The sequence below is a fragment of the Rana temporaria genome, chromosome 5, assembly GCF_905171775.1.
Source record: "Rana temporaria chromosome 5, aRanTem1.1, whole genome shotgun sequence".
NCBI classification, from domain to species: Eukaryota; Metazoa; Chordata; class Amphibia; order Anura; family Ranidae; genus Rana; species Rana temporaria.
In genome coordinates, this window is record NC_053493.1 from 356,391,333 (window position 1) to 356,412,536 (window position 21,204).

General features: G+C 40.8%; 1 protein-coding gene across 1 annotated transcript in view; it reads right to left on the bottom strand.

Moving 5' to 3' along the window:
* RUNX1T1 (RUNX1 partner transcriptional co-repressor 1) overlaps window positions 1-19,893 on the bottom strand; it is a 195,636-nt gene extending 175,743 nt beyond the window's left edge. The window contains exon 1 of the mRNA XM_040354624.1: window positions 19,445-19,893. Within this exon, the coding sequence (XP_040210558.1) occupies window positions 19,445-19,472 (28 nt within the window). The 5' untranslated portion in view covers window positions 19,473-19,893. The remainder of the gene's footprint in view (window positions 1-19,444) is intronic.
* Between the last annotated feature and the right edge of the window lie 1,311 nt (window positions 19,894-21,204).

Sequence of the window (21,204 nt, forward strand, 5' to 3'; positions counted from 1 at the left end):
CACAAACAGGAAAATGCACTACATGCCACTTAAAATATGTGAAATATGCCCTATGATTTATTGCTTGTGTCTCTAATGGTGTCTAGAGTAAAACACTGAGCCTGCCTTATGCACAGCATTCTAATTGTAGAATACCATTTTTATCCACCAAAGATAAGTGGCGAGAGCCAAAAATTCACATTAGGCAAAGGAATTTCAGAATAGAAAATTGATGTTGTTTGAAAACCACTTGCATTAACAAAAGATTACAGAGGCTCCTAAATTACAGGGTGCTATTTTAGTGGTAGAGGCTCAATATTCATATTGAAGCAGATGTAGCAGTTTAACAAAATAGCTCTTCCTATCCGGCACAAATTGAAAAACACAAAATAAAAATGATTGCATTTTTTCTCTTTCCTTTTTAGAGCTCGTCTTATCTGAATTGAAGCATTTGGCCTTCAGAAAATGTACACATGGCATCTGCTGATCTCTTGAAAAACCTAGCATGTTCAAATTGCCATCCTCACTCCTCTAACTTAAAGGCCAACTACACCAAATGTAATAGTGAGGTGGGGCCACAAAACAACCAATCTGGCTGTACCCTATACTCAATAATTTCAGGTCATCCCTGATCGCATATAAATCCTGTATAATAATAATAATCATACACACATTGCACACACATAGACTTCTGTTCTCCTTTGTTCTAGGCCATATAGACATCTATAGCCTCGTACACACGACCGAGTTTCTCGGCAAAAACCAACAAGAAACTTGCTGGGAGATATTTTTTTGCCGAGGAAACCGGTCGTGTGTACATTTTCGTTGAGGAAACTGTCGAGAAACTCTACGAGCCAAAATAAGGGCAAGTCCTCTATTTCCTCGACGGGAATGGAGAAACTTGCCTTGTCGAGTTCCTCGCCAGCCTAACAAGGAACTCGATGAGGAAAACGATGTGTTTCGCCCGTCGAGTTCCTCGGTCGTGTTTACAAGGCTAAACATGTCTGTTCACTTTTTTGAAACTCTCTTCAACATGTCAGATGACAATAACCAACCCTTAGAAATCTTGGTACCTTTGTATATACCCTTTTAGGACTTACCTATTTTCTACAAGCATATAATCTGGTTTAAGAAATATTTTTGCTATCACCGCATTATCATAGTTCAATGCACTCCAATGAGTTCCCAACCCAAGCCACCCAGCTCCTCTTCTTCATCCCACAGATATGGAAGCCAAGGCTATCTTATCTTTTTACTGACCCCATCGATGAAGCAGCATTTTTTCCTTCCACTGACACCAGCTCAGTAATGATAACAACCCTATATCAATATTTGGTGTAAGCCACAACCATTAAATATGCTTCAGTGAGGCATGGAATGCATTTCGCTATTAAAGTAGAACTAAACCCTCCTATCGTTTTCAGCCAAGGAAGCTGTCATCTTAGCTTCTATCTGATCAACTGCAATGCTACTGCTCATGTGATCAGTTATGACACCAGTCATTTGATGGTTTGACAGTTTGGTTGAGAGTACAAGCATGTATGACAGTTAACATTCCCAGCATGCTGGGAATTTAACTGTTTTTTTTAAACTTTTAGATGAGTTTAGTTTTACCCCACTCCTTCCCTCTCTCCCACCCCCATTCTCAGGCCTGTGGATTTCCAAAGGTGCTCATGCATGGTGATATCTTCTTGTACTCTCTGCCTGTGCTGCAGTCTTATAAGGAACATTGTTCCCAACCATTTCTGTGAACTACAGAACACCTGTGTTATGAGAAGAGATGAGGTGGAGGTGTTATGTAGCCCTGTCCTAGGGTGATAATGCTAATTATCTATAGAGTACAATAAGTGAGCAATGTCACCCTCGGAAAAAAATTATATAAAAAAGGAAACAAATACCTTATCTAAGGAATTGTAAGCTGCAATATGTAAATATTTTGTTCTTCTGGCTTTTATTCTTGTTCCTAGCTCTATTACTCCTAGTCAGTAGGGAAGTGCACAGGCAGTGCTCTCTTTACTATTGTATCTTTGTACATGCTTTGCTATGCAATTGTATATACTTGTGAGCTGCTTTTGCTTGTATCACTTGTTGTATAAGGTTCATGTCAACAGTGCTTTTCATGGGATTTTTGGTTCCATAAGAAGCACTGTAAAACACCCCGGATGCTTCCACGGAAGTTTGGCCAATTGAATAACCCAAAGGACCAATACAAGGCTATGATACACTGTTTATTTTTGATAGCACAGTCAGGCTTTAATTTAATTATGTTTACGGTGAGGTGTACCAAGAGTTAAAACTCTTCTAGGAACAGAAGTCCCTCATTAAAATATACATGTACTCTTTTCTGCCACAAAACCAAAAAGTGATGTTTACTCCCCATTTAGGACCATTGGTGGATTGTAATTCATTTAGTTATGTCCCTGTGGCCATAATCACTGGAGCATGGCACTACTCTCTGTTGGCATTGTTCGTTATTAGAAAAGTCCCCCTTGCAATGGTGGTTGGTAAACAAATAATAAATTCTTTATTTCGTTGGCTTCAAAATGGAAAGCCCTGTACACATGCTCGGTTTTCACGGCGGTTATACAGTCCACCGTGAAAACCGTGGGGAAAGCCGAGAACCCGGCAAGAAAACTGCCATGGAGCTTTGGCCGGGAATCCCGGTCATGTGTATGCTCCGTGGGCACTGCCTCGCAGTGTTTCCCATAGAGTATTAGTAAATCTGGCGGCAAACAAGCGTCCGGGAATCCTGACGGGAATATAGAGAGCAGGTTCTCTATTTTCCCGTCGGGATTCCCGTCTGTTTTCCTGACGAGAAAACTGCTAGGATGCATACACACTTCTGGCTTTCCCGGCCAAAAGCTCTCTTGGGGTCGTGTGTATGGGGCTTCAGAGATGACCAAAAAAAAAATAAGTTTCCCTTCTAATTACATTCATTGCCTTCAGATACAACTTTTTGATACTTTTGGGATAAAAGTTTGTTGTGTGCGTGGTTGTTGTTTGATACCTAGGGCCTATTGGATTCACATATGTTCTCCAGCATGGCTGATAATGCTGGAATCTAGTCTCTGCAGCTGTGTTAGGAGTAGTTGTTTCCACTGTAATAAAACACAATGAATCACATTGTCTGTGCTGATAAATTCCGAGTGAGTTAAAAAGTACATAAACTGCGGAGGAATCAGCACCTTCCCACTAAATAATCCCAGCTGCAATTAAACTGCTACATTCAGCTGTGTCTCAGTCTATTAAAAGTTGAACTGCAGCCCATTGTAATTCCCAGTGTCATCGTGCCTGCACTATTCAGCCCTGGTGATAAGCTAACCTAAAGACACAGCTGAAATCCAATAATATGGGTGTCATGGCGGCCATCGGGTTTATGAATGGTAGTGGTTTATCATGGTCACTGCAGAAACCAGATGCCTGAAATATGTCCACTGCACAAAAAATAAGGATAAGGACTCAAAGTCTTATAATAAGGGAGAGGAATAGTAATGCCGCGTACACATGATCAGTCCATCCGATGAGAACGGACCGATGGACCACATAACCACATAAACATGCCAACGACGGGGAGGGGGGTGGGGGAGCAAAATCCAGTACCCAGCCGGCAGCCAGAAGCAGCGTTCTCTGCAGCCTTAATTAGGGTCCAGGTGAGTTCCAGAACTTTCTACTGGTCACCTGCTTCACCTGGGCCAGTCAGGAAACACCTTGTCCAGGTACCTGTAAAAAACTTAAAGGGGCAGCGCTCCATGTATATACAATATAAGTAAATGCACACATTTTTTTTATTTTTTTTTAAACTTATTCCTTGGGTTAAGGATAAGAAACTAGGGGAAGGGGGGTGTCCGCGAACCCATGTGCATGGGCACAAATAAATTGCGCCCTGTTATGCCATTTGTTGTCAGACAATTTGAGAGCATGGCTATCCAACAATTGTCCGATGGAGCATACAGACTGTCGGATTATGCGACAATACACGTCCAACACACAATTGTTGTCGGAATATTGGCATTCTGAGATGGTAAGTCCCTTTATAGGGAAACAATATGTAATGTTATCTGAGCTACATGGGCCACTATGACGTGAGTAGTATATAGAGTAGTGTGTATACTGTATATCTATTGGTATATGTGTGTCAATATGTGTGGGCACACAGATATCTTTACATGTACATTGAATATATGTAGAGATATAGAAATGTTATTATATTTACAAGGAGAGTCAAAGAAAGTGAGCAATCAGCAGATCGATCTACGGATAAATAAATGATGGGATGAAGGAAGTCAAATCCTTCATAAATCAAAGCTCTCCCATCACAGGGTGACTCACATCCTACTTAGCTCTACTACAAGTTAACTGGCCCTGTGGCCCAGATCATAATTTATCAGTTTCCCCTCATCCATTGTGACCACTGACTAACTAACCCCAAATTCCTGATAAAGGCTCTGCTAATCTCACTCATGGAAATGTTTTTGAAGCAAGAGGTGATGGCAGATGGAGTCAAGAGCTAGCCTGGGGCAGCAGGAACTGTGTGACACACACATAGACACACTCACGCTGAACAAATATATTGAGACTATATATACATTAAAACGTACATTCCACCCCCTCTCCCCCCCAATCCCCATGCACACCAATTAACTCTTTCTAGTCCATGATTTGGGCTTAGGGGACCAGAGTCATTTTTATCTAAAGCCTGGTGCACACGACCGAGTTTCTCGGCAAAAACCAGCAAGAAACTTGCTGGGATTTTTTTTTTGCCGAGGAAACCGGTCGTGTGTACATTTTTCGACGAGGATCCTGTCGAGGATCCCGTCAAGCCAAAAATAGAGCATGTCTTCTTTTTCCTCGACGGGAATGGAGAAACTTGCCTTGTCGAGTTCCTCGACAGCCTAACAAGGAACTCGACGAGGAAAACGATGTGTTTCGCCCATCGGCACACCCTGTCCGCAAACCTATGGCTGTTAGTAACATTCTGGTCAAAGCTTTTGTAATGAGCAAACTTGCATTGGAAGAACCATGCTTCTGCATACTTCTATAGGTGTACACGTGCCTATGAAAGATACTAAAACTCAGCGTTTTTCACAACAATGTTTATATACTGCCTGTGGAATTTAAAGGGTGAGCCAAAATCAAAGTAGAAAAGATTGTGAGTGCATACTTCTGCTCGGATTGCCTAGTCGGCCCCCCAAAAAATGACATGACAAATGTGGCATGTAAGGGGGTGAAGAGTCCTTAAAGTGGAAGTACCACTTTTGGGTGGAAATCCGCTTTAATAGTCAGCAATGCAAAGCCAAGAATTCTTAGTGCCATCATTATTCAGCTTGGTTAACCCTAGTAGTTATTTTCTTTAATATTATATCATTAATCTGAACATTGACAGACCTGGAAGAAGCATGTTTCTAAGCACACACACGCCAACACTGCTGCAGGATGAGATACAAAAGATTTTCTTTCAACCAAATACAGAAGATAACAAGTTACATCTTTATCACTCAGCGATTAAAAGGAAACGTTTAACAGAAAGTTATTTACAGATTCGTTATAATCTTGAGCACTGTGTGTACAGGCCGACACAGAGGTTTTCCAAGCTCCTTATACCTCTGGACAAGGTGCCCAACATCATGACAATCTCCTGATCCAACCTGGTCCAGTGTTATAGGTCTTAAAATAAGAGTGCCAGACCACTATTTTTCCTGCCCCCCTTCTCAATTGCCTTGAACAGGTACAAATATTTGATTATCCCTTTAATGCCACCTCCTGACAGCCCTTTACATGGGCTTTAATGCCTAAGAGGCAGTGTGGATTCTGTATCATGTGGCCATTGTTTATTGACTCTCACATTGGTCACGTGACCATTGCTGCTGTTGGTGACAGTTTGGTCAGCAAGCTGGGAGCCCACCTTTCTTGCCGCGGTTATGTGGTTGGCAAGAGGTTAAAGGATCGGATCACCCAAAACAGATATTTCTGTGATGGGTAGTTCCAGGAGTGTTAAATAACATGACGGTGTCCTATATCTATCGAGGACTTTACCCCAATCTGTCCAACTTTTTTCTACTTTGTCCACCTTTAGGCAATCCCTGAAAGTCCATCTCTTTAGAAAAGTCTATCCTGCCTCTAATAAACTGTGTTTTTTACTTTCTCCATCAGATCATCCTTCACAGTTATTACCTTTTGTATCATTTGCCCTCCCCCTTAGATTGTAAGCTCTAAGGGCTCTTTCGAACGGGCGGACCGTATGTCCGCTTTTTCATCCATCCGTGTACGGATAAAAAAGGGACATATATTGGTCCCTATGAGATTGCGCAATTTTCCGATTCTGCAGATGGAGGAAAACCCTATTTTACCTTCCATCATCATATCGGATAGGGTGAACACGGACAGACGGTCCGTGTTCATCCGATCCCCCATAGAGGAGAGCGGAGAAAAGACAGGGCGGTCCCTGCACAGTGTGTGGGGACCGCCCTGTCATCCGCCGGCTCAGCGGGGATCAGCGGAGCCCTAACAAGCAGGGCCCTCTGATTCCTCTTGTACTAAATTGTATTGTAACTGTACTGGCTGCCTTCATTTTGTAAAATGCTGTGCAAACTGTTGGCACTATAAATCCTGTATTATAACAATAGTAAAAATAATAACAATAATAATACGAAAAATAACAATAATAATAATAATAGTAGTTAAGTAAATAAATCTCACAGATCCTTTCATCCACACTAAAATGCGCGGATGGGCGAATCCCCCATACAGGACTATTGTACTGTGTCAGTTGGTTGTCAAGATACTCAAACAGCGCCTCCATCTGACTGACTCAGAGACACCGATCGGCTGACAATTTTCCAACAGGCTCCTTTAACAAAAGTCAATTGAACAATCGACTTTTGTTGAACAGAACTGTGCCGGCGCAGTCATTCCCCTACGCAAATTTTGGACAAGCCATAGGGAATCTCCCAAGATTGGACTATTATACTATATATATATAGTATATATACTGTATTTACCATATATCTATATAACTACTCAAAGACATACTGGTAGTTTAATTGGCTCCTGTCCAAGGTGGCCCTAATATGTATATGTATGCATGTAATAATTTAGATTGTAAACTCCAATAGGATTTATCTTCTTTTGCAGAAGACATGTTTTAGAACCTTTTTATTTCAGGCAACAGAGTGACTTTAGGCACATTGGGAATCAATGGGAGCCATGTTACCCATCCCCACCCATAGACATCTATGACACATTCTGCGGGGGCTCCACATTTTTGGAATTCTTCCACATGTGTATAACTGTCAGAGCCATGCTGATCCCACAAACAGCTTTTATTCTGCCTCACAAAAGAAATATAGCCAGTTAAGCTTTATATATATTGATGGGTGGATGGATGCATGGATAAGCATTTACTTAGCTAAAAAAAAAAAAAATCTGAAAATCAAGTATGTCTGTTCTTTATACCAGAACAATAAATCTACCTGCACAGAATATTTATATGACAAGAAAAAATAATTATGTGACAAAACATTATAAAAGGCTATGTAGCGGGAGGAAAGGGAGGAAGGTGAAGAAAAATAAGTGGTTGAGGGCAGGCGAGGTACAGTGGATTTCTGTATTCATTAAACACCCTTCTTAGCTTATCTAGAGCCAGAGGCTTGTCATCAGGACAGCACAATGTGTGAGGCTGAGGAGACAGGCAATGTGCAGCACACTGATTACAGTATCAGCATGGCCCAGATGTAGAGGGGAGGCAGTGGTGAGATTGGAGAAGAGAGAAGAGGAAGGTGAAAGAGAGAGAGAGAGATAGAGAAAGAGAAGGGGGGGAGACTAGCAAAGATTTCAGACAGGGACCGAAAAAAAAAAAGAACATGACACCAAAAGTGACTGGAACCAGTGCAAGAACATGCATACAGTCCTCAACATTATACATGTCCTCCGTATTACCGTATATTATATTACATTATATTATATTATCACCATTTCCTGCAATGTTATAATAAAATAGTGAACCTTCAGATGAGCTGGTTATTGATAAAATTATATGTAAAAATAAGCACAGGATTTTAGTGTGCGATTTATCAAATTATAATTATAAGATTATACATGTTATAGGAAAATATATTAATAAGAGAAAATGTAATGCAATAAATCCAGGGGACAAGAAAAACCAGGCCACCGAGAAATGTGGAAGCTCTGAAGAACCCAACAGATCTAAATATATATATATACCTTTGGTGGATATTATTGCAAATGTATATACATATAAATATATATAGATATAGAAATATATCTATAGATATATGTGTGTGTACACTGTATATACATACACACACACACATATATATATAGTATATATACTGTATTTACCATCTATCTATATATGTATATAGCTACTCAAAGACATACTGGTAGTTTAATTGGCTCCTGTCCAAGGTGGCCCTAATATGTATATGTATGCATGTAATAATTTAGATTGTAAACTCCTTGAGGGCAGGGACTGGTGTGACTGTACAAAATATTTAAAGCTCTGTGTTGGCACGACATTAATACCTGTAATATATATGTGTGCATATGATGTGTGTGCACACTGTATATAGTATATATATATATATATATATATATATATATATATATATATATATATATATATATACACACACACATAGATATATCTCTATCTAATATAAATATATATATATATATATATATATATATATATATATATATATACCCATATATATATATCTAAGTTATATATAGATAATATCTCTCTCTTGGTATAAATATATATATATATATATATATATATATATATATATATATATATATATCCATCCATCCCTTTTATTATCAGCCTTTTATTCTACAATACAGTACATAACCAAAGCTACTTGCATCCCTTTTGATCTCTCAACATATGTTTAGTATGCAGTGTGCGCACTGTATACAGTATATATATATATATATATATATATATATATATATACACACACACACACACACATAGATATATCTCTATCTATCTAATATGTATATATATATATATATATATACACATACATATATATATATATCTAAGTTATATATAGATAATATCTCTCTCTTGGTATATATATATATATATATATATATATATGTATATATACTATATATTTATTTTATATATATATATATATATATATATATATATATATATTATATATGTATGAATAATATATATTTGTATATTTTATATATATATATATATATATATATATATATATATATATATATATATATATATATATATATATATATATATATATATATATATATATATATATATATATATATATACTGTATACATATACACATACATACACAACACACATTAGCTGCATATAAATAATATATCCATCCATCCCTTTTATTCTACAATACATAACCAAAGCTACTTGCATCCCTTTTGATCTCTCAACATATGTTTAGTAATATGAACCTCCTTGGTGTTTTAATTAATTGTTTAATTAATTATTCAGGCTAATTATTGCCAATGATTTTTCATTCCATGGCATATACAGGGGGTAATGTGCTGGGTTGGCAGATCACAGCCTGATGTAAGGATACAATGCAGAGCTGGCAGTACATTTCCTTTCTCTGTAGAGCTGGAGCTGCTGTGTAATCATCTTATTTCCAGACTCTTCCAATAGAATGTGATGACATCAGGTTCTGACCCTTTCCTTCCTATGTCTTATTGTGTCCTGATTTACTATACAATCGTACAGAAATCGGTTGATGTGTGTTGAAGATCACGATGTGTCTGTAGTGAGTGAGAATGAAGAGTGGTCACATCACCCAGGGGGTGGGGGAGGGGATCCCTCTGGCACAACAGAGGAGGGGGGGGGAGTCCTTCTCCACTCCAGAATGAATCCAGTAATGTCCAAACATTTTTATCCAATCACAGGGACTATCACAGGAATACTGTAGGGAGGGAAGTCAGAACACATCTCAGGATGGATTGTGGAGGAATTCACATGAAATCAAAGCTTTCCTTTTATCTTGTTACATTGTTTCTCACATTGGATGGACTCTTAAAGGGCCAGTGAATATAAAATGTCATGTCACGTGTCACATCTGATAATTGTATTCCCTAAACTCCAAGTTCACTTACACAAACATATCTTTCAGAACTGTTTTGAAACTCAACAGACCAAATAAAATCCAACATTGTATCTAAAAGTATCAGATCGTTTCCCCAAACAAACGTCTCATTTCTTTGTATTGGATCCATGGTTGGGTGCAATGTAATATCACCTGACCAATGGGAAGGATGGAGAGATCCATCTCTATTCACTTTGGATGATTCCCTAAAGCTTCAAAATATTAAAGTGATTTAACATACACCTATGGAGCCTGGCTAATATACGAAATGATAGGAATCGGCGACCATTAGAGATTAACCCCATCTTCTCCAGCTGCCACCAATCGGCAGGGAAGGGGTTACAAACACGATGCCTGGGGTAACGAAGTGATTCGGTGTATCTTAGCGTGCGATAATGTGAGAAATCCAACATCTGACCATTGTAGTCTTCTCCATCACTTCATCTACAATCCTAATTATGCTCATTATTATTATTAGTGTAAACAGATGTCGTGCGCATTCATGTGACCTCTCCGAGGAGGACATTCATCAGACTTGTGTGTCCTTCCTTCCTTGTGGGTTCAACACCTCCATCTGGGAGCCTGTCCTGTTATCATAGCCAGGAGGATCTACTATAGAGGGCTCCACATATCCTCCATATCCCAACACATCATCATGTACTCATCATCAAGGATCCTTCTATTTATCTATCAGATACAATATCCTCCATATCCCAACACATCATGTACTCATCATATAGGATCCTTCTATCAGATCCAATATCCTCCATATCCCAACACATCATGTACTCATCATATAGGATCCTTCTATCAGATCCAATATCCTCCATATCCCAACACATCATGTACTCATCATATAGGATCCTTCTATTTATCTATAAGATCCAATATCCTCCATATCCCAACACATCATCATGTACTCATCATATAGGATCCTTCTATTTATCTATCAGATCCAATATTCTCCATATCCCAACACATCATGTACTCATCATATAGGATCCTTCTATTTATCTATAAGATCCAATATCCTCCATATCCCAACACATCATCATGTACTCATCATATAGGATCCTTCTATTTATCTATCAGATCCAATATTCTCCATATCCTCCATATCCCAACACATCATCATGTGCTCATCATATAGGATCTTTCTATTTATCTATCAGATCCAATATTCTCCATATACTCCATATCCCAACACATCATGTACTCATATAGGATCCTTCTATTTATCTATCAGATCCAATATTCTCCATATCCTCCATATCCCAACACATCATATACTCATCATATAGGATCCTTCTATTTATCTATCAGATCCAATATTCTCCATATACTCCATATCCCAACACATCATATACTCATATACTCATTATATAGGATCCTTCGATTTATCTATCGGAAACAATATTCTCCATAATCTCCATATCCCAGCACATCATATACAGTACTCATTTTAATCATATAGGATCCTTCTGTTTATCTATCGAATCCAATATTCTCCATATCCTAACACATCATATACTCATCATATAGGATCCTTTTAGTTATCTATCAGATCCAATACCTCCATATCCCAACACATAATATACTCATCACATAGGATCCTTCTATTTATCTATCTGCCCATACCAATACATTTTATATATGGGCGAAATTATGTTATAGATGTGTATACAACTATAAACTCTACACTTTTTTATTTCTTTATTTCTTTCTCTCATTTATTTTCTTTCTTTCTCTCACTTCTTTTCTTTCTTTCTCTTTTTTTTCTCTTTGTTTTTTTTCTTTCTCCTTTTCCTTTCTCTCTTTCTTTGCTGCAATTATGCCATATAGATGTTTGCATACCTATATACTGTACATACTTGCGCAAGAATAGCCAGTCTATCTATCTATCTATCTATCTATCTATCTATCTATCTATCTATCTATCTATCTATCTATCTATCTATCTATCTTTCTTTCTTTCTATCTGTCTATCTTTCTATCTATCTATATATATCTATCTGTCTGTCTATCCACATGCACATTTTATATATGGTTGGAATTATGCTTTAGCTGTATATACCAATATATATATATATATATATATATATATATATATATATATATATATATATATATATATATATAGCCACTATCTATCTATCTATTTATCTATCCATAGATGATAGATCTATCTATTTCTACACACATCTATTTTTTATAAAGATTTTAGATGTGTATATATACAAACATAACCTACCTGTAGCCACAGCATTTATCTATCTATTTATTCGCAAAATCGTACAAGAAATGCATGTATATGTAGAATATTTCAATGTAGGGTCTACGCGCATAAGTATGTGTCATATATAATTGTACAAATTCATTTATAAATGCAGTACAACACACAGACAACAAACAGTCCAATTATTCAGAAAGTGGAAATTTGGATGATTTTATACAATAATGTTTATGATACAAATACAGACACTCAAAACACAACTGTGCAAATGCAGATATAAGAAACACGCACTTGTATAAAAAGAAAGAAAGAAAGAAAGAAAGAAAGAAAGAAAGAAAGAAAGAAAGAAAGAAAGAAAGAAAGAAAGAAAGAAAGAAAGAAAGAAAGAAAGAAAGAAAGAAAGACGGAATAAATAGATAAAAAATACATGATATATCGCATATATACATGTAAATAAAGAAAAAAGATAGACATGGTTAGAGGACACACACAAACACACACACACACACACACACACACACACACACACACGTATGTTGTTGTATTACTATATACATGTAATTATGATTGTCCCTGTCCTGTAGGTGTGTGATCGGTTGTGTATAGGAGTGATTGTCCCTGTCCTGTAGGTGTGTGATCGGTTGTGTATAGGAGTGATTGTCCCTGTCCTGTAGGTGTGTGATCGGTTGTGTATAGGTGTGATTGTCCCTGTCCTGTAGGTGTGTGATCGGAGAAGTGTGTATAGGAGTGATTGTCCCTGTCCTGTAGGTGTGTGATCGGTTGTGTATAGGTATGAATGTCACTGTCCTGTAGGTGTGTGATCGGTTGTGTATAGGAGTGATTGTCACTGTCCTGTAGGTGTGTGATCGGTTGTGTATAGATGTGATTGTCCCTGTCCTGTAGGTTTGTGATCGGAGAAGTGTGTATAGGAGTGATTGTCCCTGTCCTGTAGGTGTGTGATCGGTTGTGTATAGGAGTGATTGTCCCTGTCCTGTAGGTGTGTGATCGGTTGTGTATAGGTGTGATTGTCTCTGTGCTGTAGGTGTGTGATCGGTTGTGTATAGGTATGATTGGCACTGTCCTGTAGGTGTGTGATCGATTGTGTATGATTGTTACTGTCCTGTGATCGGTTGTGTTTTGCTCAGTCGAGCTACACAAGGTTTCCTCCACATTGTCATGCACAATCAGCGCCCATATTAATGGTGGGTGATTAGCGATCTGTCTGTCTGGGAGCCCACACTCTCTATCTGTCTTCCAGGCTGCCAACTAAAATCTTAGAAAAACACCATTTGTGCTATTAAAAGTCGATCCAGACATGAGCAAAGTGTGGAGGGTGAGCGTGAGAACCGGGCACCGAGTCCCCAGATCACCTTCTCCAGCCCAAGCATGTGACAGTTTCCCACACAACAAAAGACAGCCAGCCAAGGCAGCTATTACTGTGCCCACTCCATGCAGATCCCATCCATGCCGTACAATGACTGCCCATTTCGGGGATTTTCACATCAGACAGCACACAAAGGATGTCACTTCCCATTCCCAGGTGACACCAAGGAATGTAAATAATGGCTTCTCTTCTGACAGTTTACAGAAAGTCCTGCATTGAGGAGATAAGAACAACTGTGATATATATATATATATATATATATATATATATATATATATATATATATATATATATATATATATATATATATATATATATATATATATATATATACTGACCATTATCATTACTAGAAAGAAGTCCTAGCCTTTAGGATTTTTATTTTGTTTTACTTTAGTACATATAGTAGAACCATACGATCAAACCCTTAAAACCTTGCTGGGATTTGTAGTTCTACTAGGGCTATCAAGCCTTGTAGATCATATTTGTTCAGCAGAAGTGCTTTAGCACTACATAGCTCAGCATGCCCTGCAAGCATCTTGCAACTACTTCTAGTTGGTGACCTTAGAGGTGACTGTCCAGCAGAAATTACCGGTACATATCTCAGCCGGCCTTATCCAACATCACATTTTGTCCAGCAGAAGTGCAAGCTCTGCTGTTTGAGCACTACTAATCTCAGCATGTCTTGCAAGCTTCGTGCTGTTACTTATAGTTCCACAAAAGCTACAAAAGCTTCAGCCTCATAGGTCACTTTTGTCCAGCAGAGGCACAAGCTCTGCTGTAGCACTACATATCCCAGCAAGCTTTATAAACATGATGCTGCCATTTATAGTTCCACAAAAGCTTCAGAGTTCCACGAAAGCTTTAGCCTTTTAGATCACATTTGTCCAGCAGAAGTGCAAGCTCTGTTGCTTTAGCACTACATATCTCAGAACACCTTATAAGCACCCTGCTGCTACTTATAGTCCCACAAAAGCTTCAGCCTCATAGATCACATTTGTCCAGCAGAAGTGAAGGACCTGCTGGGTAGCACTAATGTCTCAGCACACCTTGTAAGCACCCTGCTGCTACTTATAGTCCCACAAAAGCCCCAGCCTCATAGATCACATTTGTCCAGCAGAAGTGCAGGATCTGCTTTGGTAGCACTAATGTCTCAGCACACCTTGTAAGCATCCTGCTGCTACTTATAGTCCCACAAAAGCTTCAGCCTTATAGATCACAATTGTCCAGCAGAAGTGCAAGCTCTGCTGCTTTAGCACTACACATCTCAGAACACCTCATAAGCACCCTGCTACTTATAGTCCCACAAAAGGCCCAGCCTCATATATCACATTTGTCCAGCAGAAGTGAAGGATCTGCTTTGGTAGCACTAATGTCTCAGCATGCTTTGCAATCACCCTGCTGCTACTTATAGTCCCACAAAAGCCACAGCCTCATAGATCACATTTGTCCAGCAGAAGTGCAGGATCTGTTGTTGTCTCACTACATATCTCAGCACACCTTGTAAGTACCCTGCTACTACTTATAGTCCCACAAAATCTCCAGAGTCCCAGTTGTGTAACGATCCAGGGGTTTGACTTTATCATCAGAATCCTAGTGTTATTTACCACATTCTTTGCGCCTGGGCACACATTTAATTGTAGGCTTAACTAAGCTGAAACCTTCTATATATTAAGCTGGATGCAGTTAAATATTTGGCAGCAAGATACAGTCTATTGAAAACAGTCCTCAGCAGTATTAAAATTGGAACACAATGTTATTTTGCCAAAACTGCTGCCCAGAACTCAGACTATGCTCATTGGTATCTCTTCTTATATATTGATTTAGTCCTTTTTAGACTACAATGATTTTTTTTTTTAACCTGATCATTTTAAAGTGCTTAAATAACCAATGAAAGAAGCCCTGTATCGATCAGCACATTACTTTAAATTAATCCAAAGCCTTCATGACAATGGGCTTCATAGAGTGCCTGGCCTCTGCTACATATCTTGGATTAGAACATTGATCCAATGCCACTGTCACCAAATCTAGACAGAGAGGAGCTGCTGGGATCATCCAGAGATGCCCACCAGGAGCCACAATGACTAATATGAGATACAGGACCCAGCTATTGATCGGTATGGATTGGCAGGCAGCTATGAGAACTTGATTTGGATGAAGCTTGCAAAAAAATAAAAAAACAAAGCTGGAGGAAACTGCCTGTTCACATTTGGGTTTCCTAAGGAAATCTGTGCTGATCTGCAAGGAAACTGTGCATGACATTGTGTGTCCCACCAGGAAACACAAAACACACTATCAACCACCCAAAGCAGGCTGCTGCTTATCTCTGGCAAGCCTCAAATCTGTTAGAAAACAAGGCCAGATGCCCGGTCACTTCCACGATAGGATTAAAGGCTCCACAATGGAAAAAAGATACATGTGGCCAGAGACAGGCAAGCCCTGCACTGCACAAGCTGGGACAGTCAGGGACTACAATAGATGTCATCTGGATGTGTCAACTGTCACTGTCAAGATAAACAAACAGATAGAGTGGCTCATTCAGGAACACACTGCCCACTTGCTTGATGCGGAACTGATGGGAAAATGCTGATTGCATGTAATAACATTATTCCAAGGATTACATGCATAATAAATACTCAGCAGTTCATTTATACAAACTAAGGCAAAACTGCAACTATGAATGAAGGCTTATTTTTTTTATTTGTTTATAAAGGAGGGATTCTGATGGCTGGCTGCAAGCAAGACTTTAGCTGGAGTTTTTGTAACTCATCCCTGGTATGTTGCAGGGATCTGTTGTGGCCAAATATTTGCACTTGAAAGAAGAAGTACATAGGACTAGAGAGGCTACTGTGTGCAAATACTGTATAAGGAGACCAAGCCAGACGGGTCCTGTTTTATGTCACTCCTCACTGCTCAGCCTGAGTGTATACAGAGCTGCACATGGAGCATGGACATACATGGATAACATGCAGCCCTGGGCCCAGGAGCTTACACTTTAATGTTCACTGACAGCAAACTCCTTAAACTTTATATCCTGGAAGACCATCAAGCCAGAATTGGAAACCTCAGACAGAAATCTGTTTCCCCATCATATAACAGAGCTCTCTCTATGTTTGCCATAAATTCTGTAATAAAGACGTCTTTGTTCTATCTGATTAAGGCGATTTAAACAATATGCTGCAGACAGTCTCCCCCCCCCCCCTCCTTTATTCATGCTATGTGGCTACAAAGTAGGACAGGAATTAGAACCAGAAAATCATAGAATTCATACATTTATTACAACATGTGCACAAGCAACCCGAGCACTCGCAATAAAATGATAAATGTATCGCATCACCCTAAAGATAATAATAATAAAAACAACAACAACAACAACAACAACAACAACAACAATAATAATAATAATAATAATAATAATAATAATAATAATAATAATAATAACAACAACAGCAATAATAAAACTAATGCTACAACTGAACTTTACATATCTACTTCTTCACTTCTTCAATGTAAGTCCTATTATCTAATATGGAACTTCTGCATTACTCAAAAATAAAATCTTACAATACCTTGGTACACAATTCTTACTCTGATAAGATGTCAGTGAGATAATTCAGCTATGCATCATCCCATATCAGTACTATAATACCCATGGATCACATCCAATCGCTCCTATCCTATACATCACCCCAAATGTACCCATACCCAGGTATGACCCTAAATAGAACCCAATTTCTAGAGATCTGTTCTGCTGCATCACCCCAGTGCACAGACTTACATCAATCACCCCATATAGACATGTACCATGTATACAGCTGTATAAGGTACACTCCTGCTTTTCCCCTATAAAGATCTTCTTATATAATTCCCACACTTCTGCATCAGCCCATATAGAGCCGTAAAATGTAAACTTCTGCATTACATCTGTACAATGTATAATACTACACCACCCAACATAGATACTGTGCCCATAACACCCCATAAAACTGTACAATGTACATACTTGCATCACTCCATATAGAGATGTATAATGTATTATACTCCTGAATCATCCAAAAACAAGCTGTACATCACTCCATAGTAAACTCTAATCATCCCATATAGAAATCCCATATATAGTGTGTATTCCTGATCACCCCATATAGATATACACAATGTGCATTCCTGCTCACTCCTTATAGAGGTGTATAATGTACACGTCTGGCCATTCCATACACTATACGATCCTGATCATCCTATACAGAGCTGAATAGTGGACCCCTGATCACCCTGTAAAGAGCCACACAATATAAAACCTTGATCACCCCAGAAAGGACTGTACAGTGTGACACATCGGAGTACCCCACAATGAGCTGTACAATATACAATTTATATCTTCCCATACACAGAGCTGTATAACATACAATCACATTCTTCCTATACAGAGCTGTACAATAACATCACACTAATCCCATATAGAACAATGCTGATCACTCCATATGGAGCTGTACAATATACATGTCTGATCACCACACACATACAGAGCTGTATAATATAAAATCATAATCACTCCATATACAGAGCTGTACAATACAACACAATCATCACCCTATATAGAAGTATACAATATGGTTTATTGCTTCTTTTTTAATTTACACTTCTGACCACCCCATACAGAACTACTCAAGATACCTTTGTGATCAACTCATATAAATCTATTTACTCTATCCCTCCTGACCACTCCATAAAGATCTGGTCATTGTATCCTTCTGATCACCCCTTGTAGAGCTGATCATTGTATCCTCCTGATTACCCCATAGAGATCTAATCATTGTACCCTTCTGATCACCCCTTATAGATCTAACTATTGTACCCTTCTGATCACCCCTTATAGATCTAACTATTGTACCCTTCTGATCACTCCATATAGAGCTTATCAGCAACCTAACCTAATATAAATCGAATCATTGCACCCTCTTGATCACCCTACATAGATCCAATCATTGCGCCCTTCTGATCACCCCATATAGATCTATACATTGCACCCCCCTGATCACCCCATATAGATCTATACATTGCACCCCCCTGATCACCCCATATAGATCTATACACTGCACCCTCCTGATCACCCCATATAGATCTGTACATTGCACCCTCCTGATCACCCCATATAGATCTGTACATTGCACCCTCCTGATCACCCCATAAAGATGTGTACATTGCACCCCCATGATCACCCCATAAAGATCTGTACATTGCACCCCCTGATCACCCCGTATATATAGAGCAGATCATTGCACCCTCCTGATCACCCCATATAGATCTATACATTGCACCCCCTGATCACCCCGTATATATAGAGCAGATCATTGCACCCTCCTGATCACCCCATATAGATCTATACATTGCACCCCCTGATCACCCCATATCGATCTGTACATTGCACCCTCCTTTATGGATCTATACATTGCACCTCCCGATCACCCCACATATATAGAGCAGATCATTGCACCCTCCTGATTACCCCATACAGATCTATACATTGCACCCCCTGATCACCCCATATCCCATATAGATCTATACATTGCACCCCATATAGAACTGATCATTGTACCCCACAAAGTCTGTGAACTTTAAGCATCACTTGGCTGTGTCAGGATGCATCAGACCCTAAAAGAAGGGGTACCCCCCAAGATGAGACCCCCCCGAGAAGCATCGAATGCTGACATCTTACTTACACTGGAAGGGGCTTGAGATTCCCACCATTCGCCACAGGCTTGTAACTGCAAATAAAAGTTCCTGCTCCGTGCCGGGGAGAAGCGGAGACGTCTGGGCTGGGGTGGGGGGCACAGAAGAAGGAGGGGGGATGGGATGATGGGGGGGTCTGGAAAGTCGTAGCCCCAAAGTGTAGGAGAAGAGGAGGAATGCGGCCAGATGATCGGCGTCCGCTGTCACAAGTCAGAGGAGAAGAGGAGGAGGAGGAAGGAGTCCAGCTGGGGGAGGTGAGGAGCTGAGCCGGAGGGGCTGCACCCCCGGAGCCGCACGAATCTACACGAATATTCGGTGCTGTGATGATCGGAGGGGTGCGGAGACACATTGATTAGGAGCGATGTGTGGATGTGTCACCGACGAGGAAGAAGCCTGATCTGTGCTGATTTCCACCATAAGGCTGCGATGATCTCTCCCTCCCCTCCTCCCTTCACCTCCTCCCCTCCACTCTGTTTATTTCTTCCTCTCTGACACTTGGGCTCCTTGTAAAGTCACTGGCAGCAGACGGCCGGGCGGTGCTCCCCAGGTGCAGAGCAGGGGGGAGGGAGGGCAGGGAGGACAGGCAGGGAGGGCATGGAGGATAGGGACTCAGGGAGTGCAGGGACTCAGACAGGGAAGGTAGGGACTGGGGTGAGGGGCAGTGAGCATAGGGACTCAGGGAGTGCATGAACTGGGGGGGGGCAGGACAGGGAGGGTAGGGACTGGGGGGGGGGCAGGACAGGGAGGGTAGGGACTGGGGGGGAGCAGGACAGGGAGGGTAGGGACTCAGGGGGGAAGAACAGGGAGAGTAGGGACTGGGGGGACTTGGGGGGAGTAGGACAGGGAGGCTAGGGACTGGGGGGGAGTAGGACAGGGAGGCTAGGGACTCAGGGGGAGCAGAACAGGGAGTGTAGGGACTCAGGGGGGAAGGACAGGGAGAGTAGGGACTGGGGGGACTGGGGGGGAGCAGGACAGGGAGGGTAGGGACTCAGAGGGTGCAGGGGTGCAGTGGCTCAGGGAGGGTAGGGACTTAGGAGGGAGAGGACATGGAGGGTATGGACTCAGAGGGGGCAGGACAGGGAGGATAGGGACTCGGGGGGGGGGGGGAGGACAGGAAGGGTAGGGACTCAGGGGGGGCAGGACAGGGAGGGTAGGGACTCAGGGGCTCAGGGAGGGTAGGGACCCAGGAGGGGAGGACAGGGAGAGTAGGGACTGGGGGGGGCAGGACAGGGAGGGTAGGGACTCAGGGGCTCAGGAAGGGTAGGGACTCAGGGGGGGGCAGGACAGGGAGAGTAGGGACTGGGGGCAGAACAGGGAGAGTAGGGACTCAGGGGGGGCAGGACAGGGAGAGTAGGGACTCAGGGGGTGCAGGACAGGGAGAGTAGGGACTCAGGGGGTGCAGGACAGGGATGGTAGGGACTCAGGGGGGGCAGGACAGGTAGAGTAGGGAATCAGGGGCTCAGGGAGGGTAGGGACTTGGGGGAGGCAGGACAGGGAGGGTAGGGACTCAGGGGGTGCAGGACATGGAGAGTAGGGACTCAGGGGGTGCAGGACAGGGAGAGTAGGGACTCACGTGGGGCAGGACAGGGAGAATAGGGACTCAGTGGGTGTAGGACAGGGAGAGTAGGGACTCACGTGGGGCAGGACAGGGAGAATAGGGACTCAGTGGGTGCAGGACAGGGAGAGTAGAGACTCACGTGGGGCAGGACAGGGAGAATAGGGACTCAGTGGGTGTAGGACAGGGAGAGTA